Source organism: Hylobates moloch, unplaced genomic scaffold (genome assembly GCF_009828535.3).
Source record: "Hylobates moloch isolate HMO894 unplaced genomic scaffold, HMol_V3 SCAFFOLD_21, whole genome shotgun sequence".
NCBI lineage: Eukaryota > Metazoa > Chordata > Mammalia > Primates > Hylobatidae > Hylobates > Hylobates moloch.
This window is the reverse complement of record NW_026652296.1, coordinates 41596-62321: the sequence shown is the minus strand read 5'-3', so window position 1 is coordinate 62321 and position 20726 is coordinate 41596. Positions and strand designations below refer to the sequence as shown.

Genomic DNA, 20726 nt, shown 5'->3' with positions numbered 1-20726 from the left:
CGGGCATTTCCTCATTTGACCCCCAAAAACCTTTGAGGGGCTGCTGTTATCTCACGTTGGAAAGAGTGGCACCTGGGCCCCAAGAGCCTGAGCCACTTGCCTGGGACACATGCGAGTGCCTGTCAGGACTGGAATTGGAGCTCTGGTTGACAGCATCCTGCAGAATGTTGGCCTTCTGACCCTTCCTGGACCCCTGGCCCCTCCGTGGGAGGGACTGTGCCCTGCTTACCTGTGTCCACAGCACGGAGCCTCCATAGCCAGCCTTCAGTTTGAAGCCTTTATCAAGTACCTGCTGTGGTCAAGGCATCGCACTGGTGGGAGTGTCGGGCCAGGTGGTTTCAAGGTTACTGCAGTTATCGTAATTTGTGTGTTATTACCCTCGTTGTGCCATCTCCATGGCATTTCAGTAACACTTATTTAGTGCCTACTGTCTATTGAGTGCCATCCCTGGCTCTGAAGGGAACTGTATCCTGATGTTTACCCTGCGGAGTGACGTGGCAGAGGGGACCCACACACCTGAGGCCAGGGAGGGTGGGCAGCACCAGGCCTCCTCATTTCTAGGGCAACTCAGGAGCTGTGGCTGAAGCAGGGGAGGGATCCAGCCCCTCAGGGGTGTCGTCTTCTGTGTTTTGCTGCGGGGAGTTAAGTCTTCCTCCCTTATCCAGAAGATAGGAGACTCGGGCCGGGCGCGGTGGCTCACGCTTGTAATCCCAGCACTTTGGGAGGCCGAGGTGGGCGGATCACGAGGTCAGGAGATAGAGACCACGATGAAACCCCGCCTCTACTAAAAAATACAAAAAATTAGCCGGGCGTGGTGGCGGGCACCTGTAGTCCCAGCTACTCGGAGAGGCTGAGGCAGGAGAATGGCGTGAACCCGGGAGGCGGAGCTTGCAGTGAGCCGAGATTGCGCCACTGCACTCCAGCCTGGGCCTGGGCGACAGAGCGAGACTCTGTCTCAAAAAAAAAAAAAAAAAGAAGATAGGAGACTCCGGGAGATGCTTCTGTGGACACTGTCCCAAAGGGTCCCTCTCCCTCGCCCACTGGGTTGGGCGCCCAGGCCTCCCCGCCAGCCGGTTAAAACATCTCCCTGCTGGTTTTTTGCAGTCAGAGCCAGCAGCCCATTCTTTTGCTTCTTCTGAAGCAGATGACCAGGAAGTGTCGGAAGAGAATTTTGAGGAGCGGAAGTATCCGGGGGAAGTCACCCTGACCAACTTTAAGCTGAAGTTTCTCTCCAAGGACATAAAGAAGGAGCTGCTCACGTAAGTGCCTGTTCGGCTGGCACAGCTCCTAGGAGACCCTCTGTGGCCTGGGGAGGAATAGGCCCTGGTCCCAACCCATGACGACCGGGTCTGCTCAGGCTTCCCCCGACCTGTCCTGACCACCTCGAGCCAGGCAGCCTGCGACAGGAGCCAGAGTATTCAGAGGTTTCCCAACACCTTTGCGTTGTGCTGGGCTTTACTGCAATCTTCTAAAAGTGATTAAGAACAAAGAAATCCCTTGGCCAAGCTCACCAAGCCGGACAGAGCAGGGCAGGGGGAGAGTGGAGGAGAGCTCCCAGAGAGCTCTGCAGGAAGCCCTGGGGCAGCCAGAGGCCCGGCCCTCTCCCTGAGGCCGCAGCTGGCACGTTCTGCCTTGGGCTCCATGGCCAAGGCCTGGAATGTACTGCCTTAGGACTCACCACCCTCAACTCTGTCATCCTGGCTGGCACAGAGGCTGCGTGTCTGAGCTGGTCCGCACGGAGTTGGAACAGACAGAGTTGCTGATGGATATGAGTCAGATGTCAGTGACCTTCTGGCCAACCCTCATTGCCAGCCACCTGTCCTAGGGGACTGTGAGAGGCTGTGCCTGGCACCTGCTCCACAGGTGATACAGCTCTCACATGTGCTCAGAGTACATTCCTGGGGTCCCTCTTCTCCCCACCCTGAACCCCTCTTGTACCCTCACACTTGCAGCTTGCCCTCCTGGGAGTGGCTGGATCCAGGGAAGGCCTTGCTTCAGGGCCTGGAAAAGGGAAGGAGTTCCCTGCCTAAACATTCACGGGCACATACGCGTGCACACACAGCACATGTGCGTCAGAGGCACCTAACTTTAAGCTCAACTTTAATTTGGTTACTTTTTCTTCTTGAGTTAAGTTGTGTGGGAGAAACTTCCAGCCTGAGAGGCACCAGCTGTCCTCCAAGGACTGAGGGGAGGAGGGGCCACCGCTTGGCTCGTGGGTGAGCCAGGAGTGGGCACCAGTCTCCCTCGCAGAGCAGGCTCAGCCTGGGGGGCAGGTACACACCACTCTCCGGTCTGACTCTCTTTTTCCTTTGTCCAGCTGTCCCACCCCTGGCTGTGACGGCAGCGGCCACATCACTGGGAACTATGCCTCCCATCGCAGGTTTGTCTCCTGCTGGGGTCTGTCTGGCCTGGCCTGGGTGCTTCGTGGTGGGTATCCCTCCTCTCCTCCTCCTCTGCTCCCCCTCTTTGGCTTACCCCAATATCCCGTCTCTTCTCTTTCAGCCTCTCTGGTTGCCCTCTTGCTGACAAGAGCCTCAGAAACCTCATGGCTGCCCACTCTGCTGACCTCAAGTATGTTTGCGCTCCCTGACCTCCTGTCTCTTGGGCGGCACCCTCGCTTTGCTCTCCTTCCATGAGGCTCCTGCCAAAATCAGCCTTCTCCAAGGTGCCAAGCCTCAGCTGGCCCCAGCTCTCCTGAGATGGGCAGAGGGGCAGGGCTGTGGAGGGGCCGATTCTGCTTGGCTGGGGCTGCTCTGCCTCTGTGCCCTGCTCTGAGCTCTGCTGTTTGCCTCTCCACTGGGGGCTAGGGGCTGCTGCAGGCTCCTGCGCTGTTCTTGCCCCGTCCCCCACCCTCCAGCCTCCCTGGAGACCCCCGACAGGGCTGTCTGGGCCTGCTTTCTCACTGCCCTAGAGATGTGGGAATAGCGCAGAACCCACCAGGGAACGTAAGCCCTGCCGTGGCTTGGCAGGCCACAGGCTGTGCGGCTCTTGCTAAATGAACTGAATGCTGATAATGAAGAGAAAGCTCTTTGCCCTCCCCTCTCTCGTCACGCTCCAGCTGCTTCTGCCTTGGCCCTGATGCCCTCCCCCTCCATGCTCACGCTTTCTCTTTGCTGGGCTCACCCGTTTCTGCTTCTGTACCTCCCGCCCCTACCTAACGCATGGGCAGGGCAGGCCCTGCAGGCACCAGCTATAGCTGCTTGACAGTCCTGTACAACCAGGCGCAAGCACCCAGAGGTTTCCAGGGGTCGGTGTCCTCCTGGGGTGGACTCAGGGACTGTTGCTGCCTTTGGTTTTCGTGCCTCCAGTTGCGCTGTGACTCCACAGCCTGTGTGACCCTGAGCCGTGGGGAGCTCCTCCTGGGCACCGGGGTCAAGCTGAGGCCTTGCAGGAAGGGGCATCCCATTCCTGTCTCCTCAGGTCGCCCCTCTCCAGGGGTGTCCCTCCCTCCCCCCAACATAGGCCTCCGTGTTGGGGGCCCTGAATCCAGGTCAACACATCCTGGCTCGTTCCATTCTGGGGCCAGACAGGATCCCGGGCACTGGTGCCTCTAAGATGAGGAAATGAAATTGCTGAAGGCTTCTAGGGACCTTAGCTGGCTCAGAGCTGGACAGAAAGCTCTAGGTCTCCCAGAGCCCCCACCAGCAGCCTTGTCTCTGTTCCTCTCTGGAGGCTGGTCTGGCCCCAGCAGCCAGGAGGAATGTGCCCTCAGGCCCTTCAGTGCCCACAGGGTGGGGTGCACCGTCTCAGTTTCCTTCCTGGAAGTTAACAGCTTCAACATAAGCATTTTCTGAGGCTTAGATCCCACAGCAGCTTCACACATTGACTTATTCGTTCATTCTGCCCCCACTTTGTCCAGTCCTAGAAACCCAGGAAACACTCAGTACTGCAGCTTCTGGGACTGCCCTCTCTCCCTCTTTCCGTCTTCTCTTGCCATCTTTCTTGCGTTCCTTTTTCCTTTTCCAATTCTACTTTCTTTTCTATGATTAGTTTCCATGGTTTTTCCCATTTGGGCCTGAGTAATTTAAGAGCGAGAAATGTGGCTGCATGCACTCAGTGGCCCCAAATGTCACCATGTCCTTTCTGTCCTGTGAAGTGGAAGCTCGGGCGGATGAAAGGAGCTTGGCACGGTTCGGTCCTGGAGACATGGCCGTCTGGGAGAGTTAGTGCTTTCTGAAGACTAAGAGCCTGTGAAGAACCCTAATTGCCAAACTTCTTTAGAAATAACGACCAAAAGCCTCCCCTGTTGAAAGTGAACCTCTCATCAGCATCAGCAGGGTTTGGGCAGGCAGCCAAGGCCTCCAGGCTCCTTCAGAAACTCCTCTCTCCCCTCCGTGGGAGGCCACTTCCTCTCCTCCCTCCGACCACTGCATGAGCTTGGGACGATGGTGGTCTCACCCCGCCTCGTGTCCCGGTGTACCAGCCTCCTTGCTCTCTGCCACCTCCTGTGTGAGGCGGCATCAGGCACTGGCTTCTCCTGATCAGCCTTGTGGCAGCCATGGGTGAAGGTGGCCTTGGGACAAACGAGGTTCCTTTCGTGACCTCCCTGTCCACACCTGGCTGCAGCGACAGTCGGATGACGTGTGTTCTGTGTTTTAAGTGAATCCCAAGGGCGTTCACTCTTCCCTCCCATGTGTCTGATGTGGTCAAGGACTGCCTCGGGCCACTGAGCTCATCTTGTGTTGGGAGTTGAGCTGCAACCACACTCACCTGCCAGGGCATGACAGGCTTTGTGCAGGGTGAAGAATGCCTGTCCACAGCACAGGGTTAGAGAGGTGAGACCTGGTGTGTATTGCCAAGGCAGAGGGTGCCCCTCAGACACGGTGTTCCCTTCTGCCCAGATGGGGCACTCAGAAGCAGGTGGTGGGAGGGGTGGGGGTGGCTGCAGATTCCCGCAGCTGACCCTGGGGGTCCACAGGGCCATAAGGGGCATGCAGAGGGGACACCTGCTCCTCTGACTATGTGAGTACTTTCCTCTCTTGGACACAACTCTTGAGAAAAGCCATCGAATCGGGCCTTAGTGAGGACTGCAGGATGGCCCCACCTGCGTGTGAGGTACCTGCCGGCCCCTTGGGAGTTACACCCCCACCTGACACTCACTCCCAGACGCCATCGGGGAGTGTCTCCTCTGCTGTTGATGCCACTCACAGCCCAATGCTGTGCTTATCCCCGTCGAGGCCTGGAGCTGCTGTGGGTCTGTCACTCTGGCCACGTGAATGGCCACTTGCCCACCGCACTGAACCTGAGCTCTACCTGCTGCTTTCCTGCCACGGAGACAAGGAGCTGGAGCCCCAAGTGGCCACTTGAACAGCTGCCAACCCAGGAAGGAGAGGCAGGCCATCTTCAGTTCTCCTGGCTGGCCGGCAGGGTATCCAACGTGTGGCCCACAGCGCAAGGATGAAGGAACCTGAGACTCCCCAGGAGGGCACCCCAAGAAAACCCCTAGGGGCCGAAGAGAAGGTTGCAAGAGGTGGGGCCAGCCCTGCTGTGCTGCCATAGCCCTTTGGGTGCCAGGCTGTGCCCGGCTTCATCTTCCTCCAAGCGAGGAGATGTCCTGTCCTGGTGGCCAGATGTCACATGTGCTGGTGGAAGACTCCGGCGAGGAAGGGCCAGCAGCATGGAAAGTGAGACGTCCTCCCTGGGGTCTGAGCGCCACTGCAAAGTGCCTGTGAGCAGCAGGTGATCTGGACCCAAGCACTGAACTCTTGCCTGGCTCCTGCAGGGTCAGGGGTCGGGAGGGGTGAGGCGCAGAGAACAGGCTTGACGGGGGATGGATCTACCCGCAGAATCAGGTCACCTCCTCCCACTCTCTAACATCAGCAGGAACTCACATATTTTTTCTCAGTGGACATTCAGAAGAAAATAACATCCGTGCTTGTAATATTAAAGTGGAATTTTGTACCACCTTATGTGATACATTCATCAAATAGTTTTGGGTGTATGAAGTTGGACTTCTGTGTTTCTCCTCCTTACTCTCTGCTGTAAGCCACTGGCTGTGTGAACTCTGCAGTCACGCTACCCAACAGCCAGGCCTGGCACGGGCTGCGCCATCTGCTCTGCAGCAGGTGTGCAAAAAACCCTGTGTTCATGTACCAGCCCATGGTGGCAACCCTTTGTGAGGGCAAGCTCCCAGCCCGCCCAGGAAGATGAACTGGTCTTAGGCTCTCCTTCAAGTTATGACTCAGATATGCTCTGAATGCCTTTAGTCCAGCCTGGACCCTACAGAAGTCCGAGCTGGGAGCCCTTCGTGTCCTCGGCTGCTGTGGACCCTGTAGGCCTGTCCCAGTGCCCAGGGAGGGGTCTGGGTGTAAAGCGATGCTGGAGCAGCAGGTGGCTGCTCTCCTCTCATACTTCCTGGTTTCCCTCGGGGAGACGGAAGAGCAAAGTACTGAACCCCTGAGATGATCGAATCAGACCCCTGTTGCTGGCAGTAGGCAGCTGGGGTGAACGTCGGTGACGTTCCTCTGTGGACAAGGGAATGTGGGGGGGCCCACTCAAGGGCTGAGCCCGGAAGGCTTTCCTCTGGGGGTCCCAGGGCCCTGGGCCGGGGTAAACATCTTCATGGGCTCTGGTTCCAGTTGTGTTTCCCTCTGCAGGTGCCCCACCCCTGGCTGTGACGGCTCCGGCCACATCACAGGGAACTACGCTTCGCACCGGAGGTGAGCCTGCCACACCCTCAGGTCCTGGGCCCCAGGGGTGGGCAGGGAATCTCTTCCTTATTTGAAGATCGGAAGACACTAATGTTGCTGACAGCCAGAGTCCATTTCCATCTCTTTAATCTGAATTGTTGCCATTTCCAGAACCTCACTATGTTGCCCTCTGCAGTAAGATAAAAAGGCAAAGGGTCAGGGTTAGGGGCTCATGGTAATGCTTCTCCTTCCCGACCCTGCTGCCTATGTCTGTGGATTCTGCTTCTTACAATTGATCCGTCGACTGCCCTCACTCTCTCCCACCCCAGCCTGGGGTCACAGAGCTTGAGGGGAGAGGATGAGATGAACGGGTGTGAGAAGCTGCAGTTCTAGCACTAAGGTGGCCTTTTTTCCTCTTTCAAAATCAGCTTGTCCGGCTGCCCTCGTGCAAAGAAAAGTGGAGTCAAGGTGGCACCCACCAAGGATGACAAGGAGGACCCTGAGCTGATGAAGTACGTTGGGCCATGCTGGCTCTTTCATTGCATTGCAGAATTGAGATTTTCCTGTGTTTTATAATGTAAAAAAACTCCTACTAGATTCCCTTTTCATTAATACAACGGGTCACCTAACTGATCAATGCCAACTTTCGTTTTTATGGAAGCTCTCATACACTGCACGTTGATACCTATGAAGATATGAGCCCTGGATGTCGTGTGGAGGGCATGGGTGCCAGATCCTCCCAGCTTCTCAGGTCTGGAGTATTTGGCGGGGCTGGGAGAGGCAGAGACCCTTCTACCTATGTCTTAGGGCCACCTGGGAGTGGGCCCCAGGGCCTTGCAACCTGCAGACTTTTGTCTGGCAGGAAAGGTGAGATGCAGGAGTCAAGGAGGAGAGGGTGGTTAGAACGACGTTGAAGCTCCAAATCCCATGTGTCCGTCCACGCACACACCTGTGCAGAGAGCTGGTAGATGGAGAGAGCCGGGAGGATCTCAACTGGGACCCAGACACTGTTGGGTGAAGGAAAGAGGACATCCTGGGCCTTAAGTGACCCAAGTCCTTGAGGCGAAAAGATTCTCCTCTATTGCTCTTCTCATTGGGGCAGGGTGGGGGCTCACGTGTCTTTGTGGGGTTTATAGGTGAACCCTGACTCTGTGTGTTATCCTACTTGGTGGGGGTTTGTGTCCTTGCAAGCTTATTCTCCCAATAGGGAACGGGTCCTCTGCACTGCCCACTCTTAGGTGGGGGGAATGCTTTGCTACAGACTCAAACCAGGTGACCCACTGGTCATGTTGCCCATGACCGAGGTACTTTCAGAGCTGACATCTGGCAAAATGGGCAGGGGGTTCCCCAGCAGGTGCACAGTGGACATGATGGCTCTGGACACCTTGTTGCCCAGAGCCTTGGGGCTGGCTTGGTCGGGACAGGGCCCTACGATGCCCACAGGAAGCAGGTTGCCCTGATTGTGTTACCTGCTGGGCCAACAGCAGCCAGACAGCACCCCCGGGGACGGGCAGCTTGGCCTGAGATTGGGTTGCTCCTCCTGGTAGTTTGCTCCAGCTGTGCCCAAACATCTGCTCGGCCACACTGGAGGAACCTAATTGACCAACATCACATCCTTCAGAAGGGGATGGCCCCACCAGCTGTTTGGTGTAATAGGCTGTGGCTTGTTTATTTATTTAATTTTTACAATAAAACTGTAATGAATGCTAAATTAACAATGCAAAGTTTGTGGTTGTTAGTACTATGAAGGTCACACACTAAATGATGAGGTGGATAAAAAGCATTTTGCCCCTGAGAATCCAGGAATTTGCCTATGATCATATAAGTGCAACACCTTTATGGATTTGGCAAGGACCCTGCTGGCAGGGATATTATAAGTGAATTGTGCTGCATTTGCAAATGATTAAAATCAAGATCAGCATTTTTCAAATTAACCAGGAAAAATCGTTTTCCTTTCTAATGTGCTGTCAACTTAGCTTTTAAAAAAAACAAGAGTTCTGCAGCCAAGTGGAGACTGTGACTTTCAGAAACATTTGCAGGGTAGATGAAGTTCCTAACGGCTCCATGGCAGAGGGACACTGACTACTGAACACCTCTGTTTTACAGGGTTCCTTCCCAGCCATAAACTTTAACTGCACTTATAATTGCCTAGCATCTTTAAACAGATGCGTATCAAAGCAGAAACCTGAATGGGTGCGTCAGGTCATGCTGAGGGATGGGATTTTGTCGGCGTGCGTGAGCTGTGATTTGGAGAGCCTGGCGGAGCAAGAGTCCTTTTTATGACATCTCCTGCCGGCACTATTTAAAATTAAGTCACATCAGGCACTTGGTGGTAAATCCCTTTGCCACAGCTTTATAACTGGTCATAAAAGTCTTGTGGAGGTTCCAGTGTGGGAGTCAAGAGGTGAATGCTCCCCCTGCCCTGCCCATTGTCCCTGGAGGGGAGCCCACGCTGCCCCTGGCCACACAGACACCCGACAAATGAAACGCACCTCTGGCTCCTGGTCCTGGCCATGTTTCTCATGTCACTGGCACACACGGCTTCTGCCCCCCAACACGTGATAGGAAACACTAGCTCACCCAAGAAGCACAGAGGCCTCACCAGCTCAGTGCCCGCTCCCCTCGCCCCAGCACCTTTCAACGTGATGCCCCTGACGGCTTGAAAGTCTCCACACCAGGTGTTGTGAGAAAGCGAACATACCTGAAATCCGAAATCCGCTCCATGTATGCGATTCAAGGGAACAAAAACAGTTTCCCTTGATGAAGGGGAGTAGCGTTTTGCAAGAAAGGGAGTAAAAATAATTCAGATTTGGGCCAGGCGCTGTGGCTCACGCCTGTAATCCCAGTACTTTAGGAGGCTGAGGCAGGCGGATCACCTGAGGTCAGGAGTTCGAGACCAGCCCGGCCAACATGGTGAAACCTCATCTCTACTAAAAATACAAAAATTAGCCGGGCGTGGTGGTGGGCGCCTGTAATCCCAGCTACTCGGGAGGCTGAGGCAGGAGAATTGCTTGAAGCCGGGAGGCGGAGGTTGCAGTGAGCCGAGATCATGCCACTGCACTCCAGCTTGGGCAACAAGAGCGAGACTCCATCTCGGAAATAATAATAATAATAATAATTCAGATTCGACTGTGTGGAGTAACTGAAGAGCCAGCCACCTCCCATTTGGCCAGTGCCTCTTCCCAGCCAGGCTGTGCCTGGTGCAGGTGTTCCCCGGGGTCCCATGGCTGGGAGGCACCCCCATCCGAGGGGGGCTGGACATTGAATGTGAACTTCCCAAAGCCCCCATAGGGGCCCCTGGCAGTGTCTCTGCTCTGGACGGGGATGAGGTGACCTTGGACTGGCTCAGGGAATGTCCTATAAGTTTCTGAGGGCTAGGTGGGTGGGATGAGTAACAAAAGGAAAAGAACCAAGAGAGGGGCCTGTGGAGGGAGAGAAAGCAGGGCCCTGGCCGAGGTGGCTGGGAAGGGTCCGAAATGGCAGCTTCAGAGACAAGGCCAGAGCGTGGGGGCAAGGAGTCGGACGCTGCCCTCCCTGTCCAGGCCTTGTTGACCTTCCACTGAGCCCCATCTCACCCCTACGGCAGGAGCCTCTGCCACGGCCCCCGCCCCCTGCTACCGTCCTCCCGAGCGCTTCCTGCGCTGACCCCGACTTCCCTGTATCCCCGTGAATCTCCTCGTAAATGGAGCAATGGTGACCTCTCTTGGGGTCTTGTGCTGCCAGGTAATCAGCACACAGGGAGTGTGTGACAAATGGTAATTTGGATGAGTTTCATTTACGGAGAGATAAGAATGAGCCTCGCAGATTGAAGACCTTGTCCTGGGTTTGGCGTGGGTTCCTGGATGAAGTGGTCCCTCAGATCCCCAAGTCCTGGTCCAGGTCCTTCCCTGAGGCAGTGGGGACAGACCCTCAGAGAGGTCAGGGGCCTGGGCCCTCTGCATTGTCCTGTTTGTCTCCGACCCACACTGTGCCCAAGGCATTTGCCAATCTGAATTTATGTTATTTTCATAAGGGCCTCTATCCCTCTCCTGGAACACCCAGAACAAAGGAGAGGAAAATAGCATTTAAGGCCAGCCTCAGGCAGGAGTGATTATGGGATACCCTGGCGAGTCTGCCCCACGTGAGGTCTGAGTTCTTCCTTCTAGACATAGATCTCAGTTGTGGCAAAGCTGCAACATCGATGGGCACTGCCCCCTGATTGCACTGGCCTCAGTCTGGGAGGCTGTGGGGTGACAGGCCCCTGCTGCCCCGAGCTCCCCTGCTTAGGGCACCTTGTCATTCTCTTGTGATCCATCGGCCCCCAGGCCTATGCTTGATGCAAGCTCCCAGGGAGTGGCCTCTGGGTGGTCTCAGCTGACAACATGGCTCCACATTGCTGAGTGACACACAGTGACTCCAGCAGCAAGGCTTGGAGTGAACCTGAGAGCAGCCCCCAGGCCCAGGGTCACGGCTGCTGGAGGGCACAGAAAGAAGGTGGCTGCAGAGACCCCAGCCATGCGGAAGAGGGAGCGTGGCCCTGCAGTCTTCACATTCAGCCCGGAAGGGCCAGTTCTTCCCTGAGGCTCCAGGACCTCAGCTGCCCTCCCTGCCTCACTCAGAAGCCCTTTAATGTGTGATGTTGGGTTCCCTCGTGTCTAGCTTGAGAGAGTCTCCAGGCTTCTCCTCCCAACCCTTCGCCCCTGTACTCACCCTGGCCTTTCTGCACCCAGGTGCCCAGTTCCAGGCTGTGTGGGGCTTGGTCACATCAGCGGGAAATACGCCTCTCACAGGAGCGCATCCGGCTGCCCATTGGCTGCCCGCAGGCAGAAGGAGGGTTCCCTCAATGGCTCGTCATTCTCCTGGAAGTCCCTGAAGAACGAGGGACCGACCTGCCCCACCCCGGGCTGTGACGGCTCTGGCCACGCCAATGGGAGTTTCCTCACCCACCGGAGGTAACTGTGCCTGCAGGTCCTGCCCCTCTGTGCAGTCAGTGGGGACCCTCGCCTGGGGCCTGGGGCTGAAGCTTTTGAGGGAGGGCCAGACCAGGGCTCTGTGTGACCAGTTTCTCAAGGGAAAGGCCAGGCCGCATGGGTAGCGGATGGCGGAGGCTAGCGGGTCTGTTGGTGCCAGGTGATGCTGTGGGTTATGTCTTCGCCATGCGTCTCCCGTCATAAGCCACCCTTCCACATCCTGATGGAGTCCTTCCTGGCTGGGTGTTATGCCGGACACAGAGGCCACACATGAGCAGAGCCCTGGGTCTGACACTTACGTTCTCTTAACAGGCTGACAACTTCTCAGGAAAAGTTTGTCTCCTACAGCTTATGCCCTGTCCCTCCCATTCATACCTCTTCTTTGAACTCTGGGCAGAGACCCCTGCCTGCTTTGCAAGGGAGCTGGTGACCCCTCGCTGTCAGGCAGTGGGCCTGGGCAGCATTCACCGACTCGTGCCTCCCCTCCAACACCTGCTCCAGAGCTGAAGGACCTTGCTTCACCAGCCCCCACTTCCTGTCTGTGTCCTATGGTGACAATGAGTGCCTGGTCCCATCAGAAACCCTGTGCCTGGGCCTAGGGCCAACGCTGACTCTTCATTCCCTCCCCTGTCCCTCCCCTCCCCTTCTTCCCTCTTCCTTCCCCTCCCTTTTCCCTCCTTTCCTCTTCTCCCTCCCTTCCTCCTTCCCTTTCCCTGCTCTGTCCCCTTTCCTCCCCTCTCCCTACCCCTATCCCTCCCCGTTTCCTTCTTTCCCCTCCCTTCCCCTTCCCCTTTCTCCTTCCTGCCCCTCCCTCCCCTCCCCTTCCCTCCCTTCCTCCTCCCCTCCCTTCCCCTCCCCTCCTTTTGCCTCTCTCTCCCTTCTCCCCTCTCTTCCCTCCTTCCTTTATACCCTCCTCCTTCCTCCACCCACCCCCCGCCTCCCCTCACTCTCCCACCCCTCCTCCCTCTCCCCCTCCCTCCTCCCTCATTCTTCCCACTCTCCCCTCCCCTCCCCCCTCCCCTTCCTCACCTTCTCTTCTTTTTCTTCCCCTCCCCTCCCTTTTCCCTTCCTTCCTCCATCTACAAGATTAATTAACTCACTCATTCAACAAAAGCATTTGCACCATGTACCAAGCCCTGGAGAGAGAGCAGAGAAAAAAAGGGCAACTACCCCTTGTCCTTGTAGAGTGCATTTTGGGCAAAGTAGGTGGGACAGCCTGTAAACAAATAAATACGTAAATTACTTAGTATGGTGAATGGTGGTGCGTGTGCCGGGCAAAACAGAAGCAGGGAAGAGGACAAGGAAGTCCTCTTTGAGAAGGAGGTAGCAGCTTGGCCTGAGGTGTCTGGGGCACAAGCCCTCAGTGAAGTGGCTGGAGCTGGGAACAGCCTGGCCCGCTGGACAAGGTTGGAGGTGCTGAGGGGCTGGAGCCAGGGAGCAGGAGCAAAAGGAGATGAGGTAGAGAGTTCTGAGCCAGGGCTTATCTGGCTGCCAGCTGGCAAGGACTCAGCTTTCACTGTGAGTGAGGGGCCCTGGCGGAAGGCGGAGGAAAGACTAGATCTGGCATGGGCAGCTGGCATGGACACAGCTGCGGAAGCCAGGAAGGCCACTAAAGGAGGCCACTGCAGCCGGGGTCAGTTGGGCAGAGACTCACGCTGGGCTTCCTAAGGGCATCTCACCTTGCCTCAATCAACCTTTACTTATGGTGTGGACACAGTCACTTCATAAGTGAAATCATGCCTGAGAATGCACAATTTTAATGCATTTTTCTGCTCGAGTGTCTATATCCGAGGAGCGATCTGTGACTGTCATGACCACCACATCCTAGAGGGTGTCTCAGAGGCAGAGGCAGCTAGGATGGGCTCCTCTGGGAGGTCAGGGCTGCAAAGTACCGGCAAGCGGGTCATGTGGACCTCAGACCCCAGAGGGAGCCCTGCAGAGAGCAACAGTGCCCTGGCCCCCGAGTATCAGACAGGGTCAGCTATGGCTGTGCCAGACGAGGTGAGCTCTAGAGTGTCCCCTTCCCAGCCTCTGCCCTGCCTAGATGTAGCTTCTTTTTCCCCATAGAACACAGTTTGGCCATAGGGAGGCCCTCCGGGTCATCTAGGTGAGGTGGGACGTGCCTTCTGTTAACCCATAATGTGTGACCCTGGGCTGGTCATGGTGTCTGACTCCAGACTAGTGATGGTGACCCCTAGACTATCCCATAGTGTGTGACCCTGGGCTGCTCATGGTGTGCGACCCTGGAATGGTCATAGTGTGTGACCCTGGGCTGGCCGTGGTATGTGACCCCGGGATGGTCATGGTGGCTGACCCTGGGCTGGCCGTGGTGTGTGACCCTGGGCTGGCCGTGGTGGGTGACCCTGGGCTGGTGAATGATATGTGGCCTCTGCTTCCAGTTTGTCAGGCTGTCCCAGAGCAACCTTTGCTGGAAAGAAGGGAAAACTGTCAGGGGATGAGGTCCTCAGTCCAAAGTTCAAGACTAGCGATGGTAAGGATGGCTTCCTGGATTTCCCTGCTCATGGCTGGGTGCCCGGGTGAGTGAGAGCTGTGTACCTTTTCGTGCTGGTGGGAAGAAGGTAGAGAGGTGAAGCCCCTCCTGGAATGAGTCATGGCAGAGGCAGATCCCTTCACCTAAGCTGACAGCCTTTTGGACGTTGGCTCTGAAGCTCCTGACACCTGTGTCTGGGGGCCCTGGCCCTCAGGAGCTCATCCCTGCTGTAACCTGTGGCTTTGGTGACCACTGGGATCAGAGTCCAGTGGAGCCCATGTGCTGTGAGTTTGTGGAGAGGTGTGGCTCATTCCCACTTAGGTGAGGAAATTCAGCATCGCCTGAACAAACTTCCATCTTTAATGCAGCATTTCATACCTCCCAAAGAGATTTAAGCCTTTCCACCTGCCAGCCAGCTCAGAAGGCAAACCATAAACACTCATCTCACAATTTTCAAGACAGACTTCTCCAGCACATAATGTGGGATATGAGCCCCAGAGAGAGATGAGCTCGGAAAACCAGGAGGGGGGACCTCTGCTGCACAGGGGGTTTCAGTTCTAGAAAGCAGGTTTCCCCACAGCACTTTGGCCCAGGCCTGCCTGAGGCCCAGGGCCACAACTGAAGTTTCTCTCTGGGTCAGTGTTGGAGAATGATGAGGAGATCAAGCAGCTGAACCAGGAGATCCGAGACCTGAACGAGTCCAACTCGGAGATGGAGGCTGCCATGGTGCAGCTGCAGTCCCAGGTAGGTGGTGCCGCCCCCCACTCCTGGGCTCTTTGCCCACCCAACCCAAACATTCATCCTGGGGACAGTGAGGCATCCGTCGGCACTCATCAAGGTTGCTGTCAGGGCTGAGCTGACAGACAGCGCAGTGCCTGGCACACAGGCACACTTAGGACTTGCTGGCTGCTCACACTGCGGTGTCTGTGAAGTCACACTGAGTGCCTGCGGGCCGCTGGAGCTGGTTGTCCCGCTAGGGCTGTGGTCTCGTTAGTGTTAATAACACTATTAATAATACTAGTCCCATTAAGATTAGCAGCACTGTTTCTCTTACTCTCATTAGAATGCGTAGTCCTGTCAAGACTAGCGGTCCCATTAGGGTTACCAGTCTTGTGAGTACCAGTGGTCCATGAGTGTGGTCCGTGAGCGTGGTCCGTGAGCGTGGTCCATGAGCGTGGTCCGTGAGCGTGGTCCGCGAGCGTGGTCCGCGAGCGTGGTCCGTGAGCGTGGTGCCATAGAGCCAGGTCTCTGGAGCCAGGTTTCCTCCCCAGCACCCAGCACAGCCACATACCAGCTGAGGGACCTGAGAAACCTTTCAGCCTCTTCCTCAGTCAGTTCCTCCGTAAAATGGAGGTAAGAATAGGATTCTGCTCCAGCCGGTTATTGTACAATGAACGCATTTCTATGAGGAAAACATTTAGCATAAGCACCTGATCCAGAGTATGTGCCGTCGGTGACGGCTGCTGTTGCTGAGGGATAGGATTACAAATTATTTTAAATGTTTGTGTCATATTTCCTGATTTCCCTAAAATGAGCATTTGTAATCAGAAAAAAAAGCAGTAAAGATCTTATTTTGAAAATAAGAGCATGCCCCACCTGTGGCTGCTGAGTGGAGTCTGCAGCCATGCTGAGGGAGTGGGCACACATAACTGTGCCCCTAACGGCTAGAGGGACAAAGGGACAAGGAAATGACCAGGTCCCACAGAGAATTTGGGCAGAGCCCCTCTGGGCAGGGACAGCTGGGGAGATGGTGGCCTCCACCAAGGCGGCAGAAAATGAGTAACATCCTCCTGCCCCACGTGCCTCATTACTCTGCTCTTGTCTCTACTGGCAAACAGGCTCACGTTGACCGCTTGTTACTCAAGAGCCTGTATAAAAATAGCATCACCCCACGGGGATCAGGAGGGATTTTCGCTGTCATGCGCATGTCGATGTTGCATCCCCCCAGGTTCATAGGCAGTGACGACAGAGAAGGAGTGATGGCCCTCCTGGCGGAGCCATCCCCGTCCCCTCCCGGCGGAGCCATCCCCGTCCCCTCCTGGTGTCTCTGAGTGTGGAGATGCACTGTTGTGTGGGTGTCCCATTTTGTGCTCTCTGCTCCTCCCCTTCTCAAAGTTCTTAGGGCCTTCATCAGTGTCAGTGTCCTTGGGGTAGCACCTCTGATTTCTCTTTATTTGCCAAAGCCAATCTTTTTAAAGACAGATCATTACCTTTTACTAGCATCCCTTTGGAAGGACTCAAAAACCCCTGTCCCTTTGAGGGAGTTTGGTGACTGCTGCCCTCTGCGGAAGGGCAAAGGCAAAGGGAAGGCAGGTCCCTATCCCCTATGCAACCCTTTCAAAGCCACATGCTTGTCACCAGGTGGCAGAAGCATGCTTGACCCCATCCACAGCCTCCCAGGAAGGAGCTCCCCACTCCTGCCTCATGTGTCACCCACACTGTCTTTCTGTGAGTTTAGCCTCTGCCCCCATGGCTCCCTGCAGATGTGCAGTCAGGCTGGGGGCTATTCCTGGACACCAAAGGCCTCAGGGCCAACACCTCAGGGCAGGTTCACCGCCATGGTGGGGAAGTGAGAAGAATTGTCTGTAGTTGGCCTGGGGAAGACGTGCTTGGGAGGCCCTGAGGAGGCTCTTTGTTGGTCTTTCTGGTGAGGGGAAGACCCAAAGGCAGGCTGACACCCCACAGGGTGTGCAGTGATTTCCATCTTACAGAGAGAAGCAGGAAACATGGTGAAGCTAAGACCACAGCAGGTGGAGTCTGAGATTGAGACAGGGCGCTGTGAAGTCTGTGCTCCCACCCCATCCCCTCAGGACAGAGGGGCTCAGAAAACCAGGAGTGGGGACCTCTCCTGCACAGGGGGTTTCAGTTCCATCTAGAAAGCATGGCACAGAGGGACGTGCCACACGAGCCCCCTTCCTGGCTTCCCTGGAGTCAGGCCATGTCTCCAGAGGCCCCTGCCTTTCTCTCCTCTGCCAGCCCCTCACCTGTGGCAGAACCCCGTACAGGAAGGCAGAGTCCCGCCTCTTCCCCCACCCCAGGGTTCTGCATTCTCCCAGAGGGCTGTGAGAGGCAGCCCAGAGAGGACCCCCAGGAGGATGTGGGCCAAGGGCAGGCAGCACTTCGAGTCTCTCTCTGGCACAGATCTCCTCCATGGAGAAGAACCTGAAGAACATCGAGGAGGAGAACAAGCTCATTGAGGAGCAGAACGAAGCCCTGTTTCTGGAGCTGTCCGGCCTGAGCCAGGCCCTCATCCAAAGTCTCGCCAACATCCGCCTTCCGCACATGGTAGGCAGCACGCGGGCCTGCCGGCACCACAGCTGCCCCGGGGTCTCTTCGCAAAGCGGGAGGGCAGGGCATCTCCCACCCCCTCTGCCTCTGGGTCCTGCCCTAGGGGCCCTGTGCCCTTGTGGAGATTCTCTCCACCCCGAATGGCCCGGCAGGCTGTTGGCTACGGTGGCTTTAGCCACCACAAGGAGTAGCTCATGAATCCAAAGCAAAAGGTGATTCCATCAGCAGAGAGGCTACTGCGGGGATGGCTGCAGAGAGAAACACTCATGTTGTTTCAGCACGAGGGCAGTGCAGCCAGTGCTGCCTCTGGTTGGTATGGGCTTGTCTCGAGTCACCTGGGGACATAGGTTGGATGCTCCCACATCAGGGTCTGTGGTGTGGGGCCCACTGCATGGATGGGGCTTGCTAACCTGGTTCTGTTCTCTAGGAGCCAATATGCGAACAGAATTTCGATGCCTATGTGAGCACCCTCACCGACATGTACTCCAACCAGGACCCAGAGAACAAGGACCTGCTGGAGAGCATCAAGCAGGCTGTGAGGGGCATCCAGGTCTAGGCCGCGTGGTACCCAGAAGTCTCCCAGCCCACCACACCCCGTCTGCCTGCCCCGCCCTGCCCCGCGCCGTGGGGATGCCCAACTCACAGTGACTTCCTGTTTGCGGCTGGGTGTGGCCTCGGGCGGGTTTATCCAAAGGGACGGCTGGAAATCGGCCTCTCCCACGAGGCCCCCTCCAGGCTCGGGGCCGTGGTGGCCCTGTCCGTGTGCACAGGGGCACTGAAGAATTACAAAGCGATTTATTTTTGTTTTTGAAAGAAATCTGAAGAGCAGCTCAAAGTCTCCAGTGGAAGCTCATGGACAAGGTTCTCAGGGAAGTTTTGGAGTTTGCAACCACAGTATTCCTTTGTCTGTCGAGGCTGGGAGGGTGGCCGTGAGTGTGGTGGGCGGGTGGTGTGAGTGGCATCTTGGCCTGGAGGACACGCCTGGGGCAGCGTGTCTGTGCTCAGTGATGGCCGCGGAGGAAAGTGCGTTTTCTGTTTTCATTTAATTCAGTTTTGTGTTAAGGGTGGAACAAAGCTCTGTCCCAGAGGGAAAGTTAGGAGTAGGCCTCCCAGAGGACACTCCAGACAGTTGACAAGCATCGCAGCCCCTGTCAGGTCAAGGAATTTTAACCTGGGAGACTCCTGAAAATCAGCCTAATATCGGGGGGCAGCTGGCGCTGAGGCTGTGCAGATGTGTATGGCCTTGGGTCACAGCTCCCTACTGGGGCTGCAGCCTTTAGACCCTGGGTCTGGGATCCACGTCCAGGGACCACTCTGGCTTCTGTGCATCCACCCAGGCCCCCGACCCATCACTGCCACATTATCCGGGTCATGGCCGAGCTTGACCTCTGCATCCACGGTGACGGAGGTGGCAATGACATCATCAAGGTCAGAGGGTAAATTCCTAACAGGAGACCACAAGGTTTCACTTCTTTTAGATCCATCCAATATGCGAAAAAAGGGTACATTTTAATTTAATGTGTTAAAAACACAATGTCCCTACTGTGTAAATAGATCCAAGTCAATGATGACTGCAATTCCAAGTTAGTATTTAAAAATAGAGAAATTGCACTTCCTGGAAAAAATTAAAAAGTAGTTAGTTTAATTATTCTGTAAATTATTTAATTTTGTCAAGATGTAAGTATTTATATTCACAGCCTCTTATGTTAACGTTTGCTATTTATTTAACATTTTTATTTATTAATTTTGTACTATTTCAACTAGACCCCACACCAGGGCACTGTAAGAGGGGAAAAAAGTGAATTCAAAGCAAAAATAACTATTTGACTATAATATAGGCCACAGAAAATCTTGATATAACTCCTAGTTATAATTTTGATGCAACCAAGTTATTTTTTATATATTTTGTTATTTATTCTTTTAATAATGGAATTTTTTTAAAAAGTATTTTGTAACTGAGGAATTGTGATAATTTGGGGATTTTGTTTTCCCTTGGTCTAATGGAGAGAAAGACATTTTGGTTTTCTTTTTCCATTTTGGGTTCCTTTTGTTTCAGGCACGGATAACAGCAAATGGAATTCTGTATTTATTATTATTTAAGTGTAGCGCAGATGTGTGTGCTTGGGCGTGTTTCTCGTGTCGCGTTTGCGTGTCGGCTCTTGCGGTGGAGTCCTGTTGCTGTGAGGGAGTGCTGGCCGCAGGCAGCCTCGAGTCGCCGCCAGGCTCACAGGCTGTGCCACCCGTCCCTCTGACAGCTCCAATACTGTGACCCTCCTTCCTCAGGAAACGCGTTGAACCCACAGCACTCCGTGGTGTGTTTGCAGGGTGATTTCCTAATAAAAGTCCACTCTGACTGTGAATCGGTGCTGTGGTCTGTGGGGAGGACACTGTCTCCATTCTTGGTGAGCTCTATCATGCACCCTCCTGGGAGCCCTTCCTGGTGAGCTCTATCATGCACCCTCCTGGGAGCACGTGCCCAGGAGGGGAATCTTCCATCTCTGGTCTCCCCTTGATACCACACGTGGGGCCCCCCTGGTGTCAGCTTAACCAGTATCTCCTTTGAAACTACCCTCCCTCACCGCCTCCATGTGTGTTTCTAGAAGGTCTAAGTCACTGCATCTTGCCCCTTCCCATGTGACCAGTCATATGCAAATTGAAGTTTTTCCCAGGAGTCTTCTCTTAGGGTCAGGGAGAAAAAGTTTTCCTGCTGAGGTTGTTAGACTTGGGGGTGTGGAACTGGGGTTGCCTTGGGCTATCTCTCCTGGCCACAGGACGAAGCCATCAGTAGTAGGAGAGAGTTCAGACATTCTGGAGGGGGGCAAAGCTGACAATGGAGGTAGATGTGGAAGAAAAGAGAGTTCTCTGATGATCTTTTCGGAGCTCATGGACCCAGTCATGTCTGAAGGCACTCCACCCTTGAACTGCCCAGTTATATAAGGCAATGGATTCTTTTCTTTTTTTCAAGCTGATATACAAGGCCAAAAAGCCAATATATAACCAGCTTTAAAAAAAAAAAGTGACTTCTCCCCTTTTTCATTTTCGTACTTTTGTGTCAGGTGGAGCTCTAGCACTCCTAGAGTAAGACTTGGACTTGGGGCTTCTAGTCACATTCAGCCTAAACTGTCAACATGCTTTTGACCTCCCTAGAATCTGGCCCTGGTGGTAGCCCTGGAGCGTCCATCTGATATGCAAACAAAGGATCCATCTTCACTGACAAATTCTTAGAAGTTCTGGACTGAGTTTCCACCCTCTGCTGTAGTCAGACAGGGTCCACAACACCTGTGGAGGACATTTGACCTGCCTTCAGGGCTCCAACTGCTGGTTGTGGGGGCCCGAGCAGGTCCCGGTGCTCACTGGTGGGTTATGCAG

General features: G+C 55.1%; 1 protein-coding gene across 11 annotated transcripts in view; it reads left to right on the top strand.

Moving 5' to 3' along the window:
• The window catches only part of MYT1 (myelin transcription factor 1), a 110827-nt gene extending 91110 nt beyond the window's left edge, over window positions 1-19717 (top strand). For 9 of the 11 annotated variants that reach the window (XM_032143297.2, XM_058432877.1, XM_058432878.1 and 6 more), the window contains 10 exons: window positions 1105-1259; window positions 2318-2380; window positions 2503-2571; window positions 6597-6659; window positions 7058-7141; window positions 11339-11560; window positions 13978-14069; window positions 14710-14813; window positions 17211-17354; window positions 17785-19717. In XM_032143297.2, coding sequence (XP_031999188.1) covers window positions 1105-1259; window positions 2318-2380; window positions 2503-2571; window positions 6597-6659; window positions 7058-7141; window positions 11339-11560; window positions 13978-14069; window positions 14710-14813; window positions 17211-17354; window positions 17785-17913 — 1125 coding nt within the window. In that variant the 3' untranslated portion in view covers window positions 17914-19717. Of the gene's footprint in view, window positions 1-1104; window positions 1260-2317; window positions 2381-2502; window positions 2572-6596; window positions 6660-7057; window positions 7142-11338; window positions 11561-13977; window positions 14116-14709; window positions 14814-17210; window positions 17355-17784 lie in introns of those variants that run through there. The other 2 variants (XR_009211456.1, XM_032143301.1) reach the window with 2 other exon arrangements.
• The last annotated feature ends 1009 nt before the right edge of the window (window positions 19718-20726 follow it).